Below are 2,500 nucleotides of genomic sequence, written 5' to 3' on the forward strand. Positions count from 1 at the left end.
ATAATCTTTTATCCATTTTATATCATGTATTTAAAAAAAACTGTAGCTCTTGTAATGACGCTCGGTGACCAGAAGTGGGCGCTGTGTTTCGGTTGTAACCGGAAGTGTCGCCTCAGTGTGTGTGTCTCCTTGGACAGAACGGTAATGGGTCAGAGAGCAATACGACGTGCACGTTAACTCTTTCATACACATAATCACTGTTTAATCTTTCTACCAGGAATAAATGAATAAAAATGAAACGCGACGTCCGGATTCTGCTGTTAGGGGAACGTAAGTAGTTTGTTTATTAGCTTATCTTTATACCTGGGCTAGTTAGCGTTCCTGCTATCTGTGTTTTATTTATTATTATTGTTTTTAAATCAATAGACACCAAACACGACCACATGCAGTAGGGGTTAGAGCTCATGTACGTGTGTGGATTATGATGTTGTGATGTCTGGCTTTAATGTTTAGAACGGTTTAAATATGCGAACTTGAGATCAACTTATTGGCTCGATCCCAATCCCGTCACCGCTCCCTATGTAGGGCCACTACATCCGGGTCAAATCCGCACCACGCTAAGGGCACTTCTTATGGAATACACTTGGATTTGGATGGACAAAGCTTGAGTGTTCGATTTATCGATTAGCTTCAGCAGGCTAAAGCTAATCAGAATCAGAATCAGGTTTATTGGCCATGTGTGTTAATGTGGACACACACAAGGAATCGGTTCCAACTGTTTGTGACTCTCAAAAGTAAATAACATAAATAACATTATACTATACAATACACACATAAATAACACTATACTATACAATACACACATAAATAACACTATACTATACAATACACACATAAATAACACTATACTATACAATACACACATAAATAACACTATACTATACAATACACACATAAATAACACTATACTATACAATACACACATAAATAACACTATACTATACAATACACACATAAATAACACTATACTATACAATACACACATAAATAACACTATACTATACAATACACACATAAATAACACTATACTATACAATACACACATAAATAGCACTATACTATACAATACAGGCATAAATAACACTATACTATACTATACAATACACACATAAATAACACTATACTATACAATACACACATAAATGACACTATACTATACAATACACACATAAATAACACTATACTATACAATACACACATAAATAACACTATACTATACAATACAGGCATAAATAACACTATACTATACTATACAATACACACATAAATAACACTATACTATACAATACACACATAAATGACACTATACTATACAATACACACATAAATAACACTATACTATACAATACACACATAAATAACACTATACTATACAATACAGACATAAATAACACTATACTATACTATACAATACACACATAAATAACACTATACTATACAATACACACATAAATAACACTATACTATACAATACACACATAAATAACACTATACTATACAATACACACATAAATGACACTATACTATACAATACACACATAAATAACACTACACTATACAATACACACATAAATAACACTATACTATACAATACACACATAAATAACACTATACTATACAATACACACATAACACTATACTATACAATACACACATAAATAACACTATACTATACAATACACACATAAATAACACTATACTATACAATACACACATAAATAACACTATACTATACAATACACACATAAATAACACTATACAATACAGACATAAATAACACTATACTATACAATACAGACATAAATAACACTATACTATACAATACACACATAAATAACACTATACTATACAATACACACATAAATAACACTATACTATACAATACACACATAAATAACACTATACTATACAATACACACATAAATAACACTATACTATACAATACACACATAAATAACACTATACTATACAATACACACATAAATAGCACTATACTATACAATACAGGCATAAATAACACTATACTATACTATACAATACACACATAAATAACACTATACTATACAATACACACATAAATGACACTATACTATACAATACACACATAAATAACACTATACTATACAATACACACATAAATAACACTATACTATACAATACACACATAAATAACACTATACTATACAATACACACATAAATAACACTATACTATACAATACACACATAAATAACACTATACTATACAATACACACATAAATAACACTATACTATACAATACACACATAAATAACACTATACTATACAATACACACATAAATAACACTATACTATACAATACACACATAAATAGCACTATACTATACAATACAGGCATAAATAACACTATACTATACTATACAATACACACATAAATAACACTATACTATACAATACACACATAAATGACACTATACTATACAATACACACATAAATAACACTATACTATACAATACACACA

At 29.0% G+C, this 2,500-nt stretch overlaps 1 protein-coding gene across 1 annotated transcript in view; it reads left to right on the plus strand.

Moving 5' to 3' along the window:
- Window positions 1–115: 115 nt before the first annotated feature.
- Window positions 116–2,500, plus strand: part of rhot2 (ras homolog family member T2) — a 15,083-nt gene continuing 12,698 nt past the window's right edge. Inside the window, exon 1 of the mRNA XM_060871163.1 lies at window positions 116–270. Coding sequence (XP_060727146.1) covers window positions 234–270 — 37 coding nt within the window. The 5' untranslated portion in view covers window positions 116–233. The remainder of the gene's footprint in view (window positions 271–2,500) is intronic.

This window comes from Tachysurus vachellii, chromosome 5, assembly GCF_030014155.1.
Source record: "Tachysurus vachellii isolate PV-2020 chromosome 5, HZAU_Pvac_v1, whole genome shotgun sequence".
Taxonomy (NCBI): Eukaryota; Metazoa; Chordata; class Actinopteri; order Siluriformes; family Bagridae; genus Tachysurus; species Tachysurus vachellii.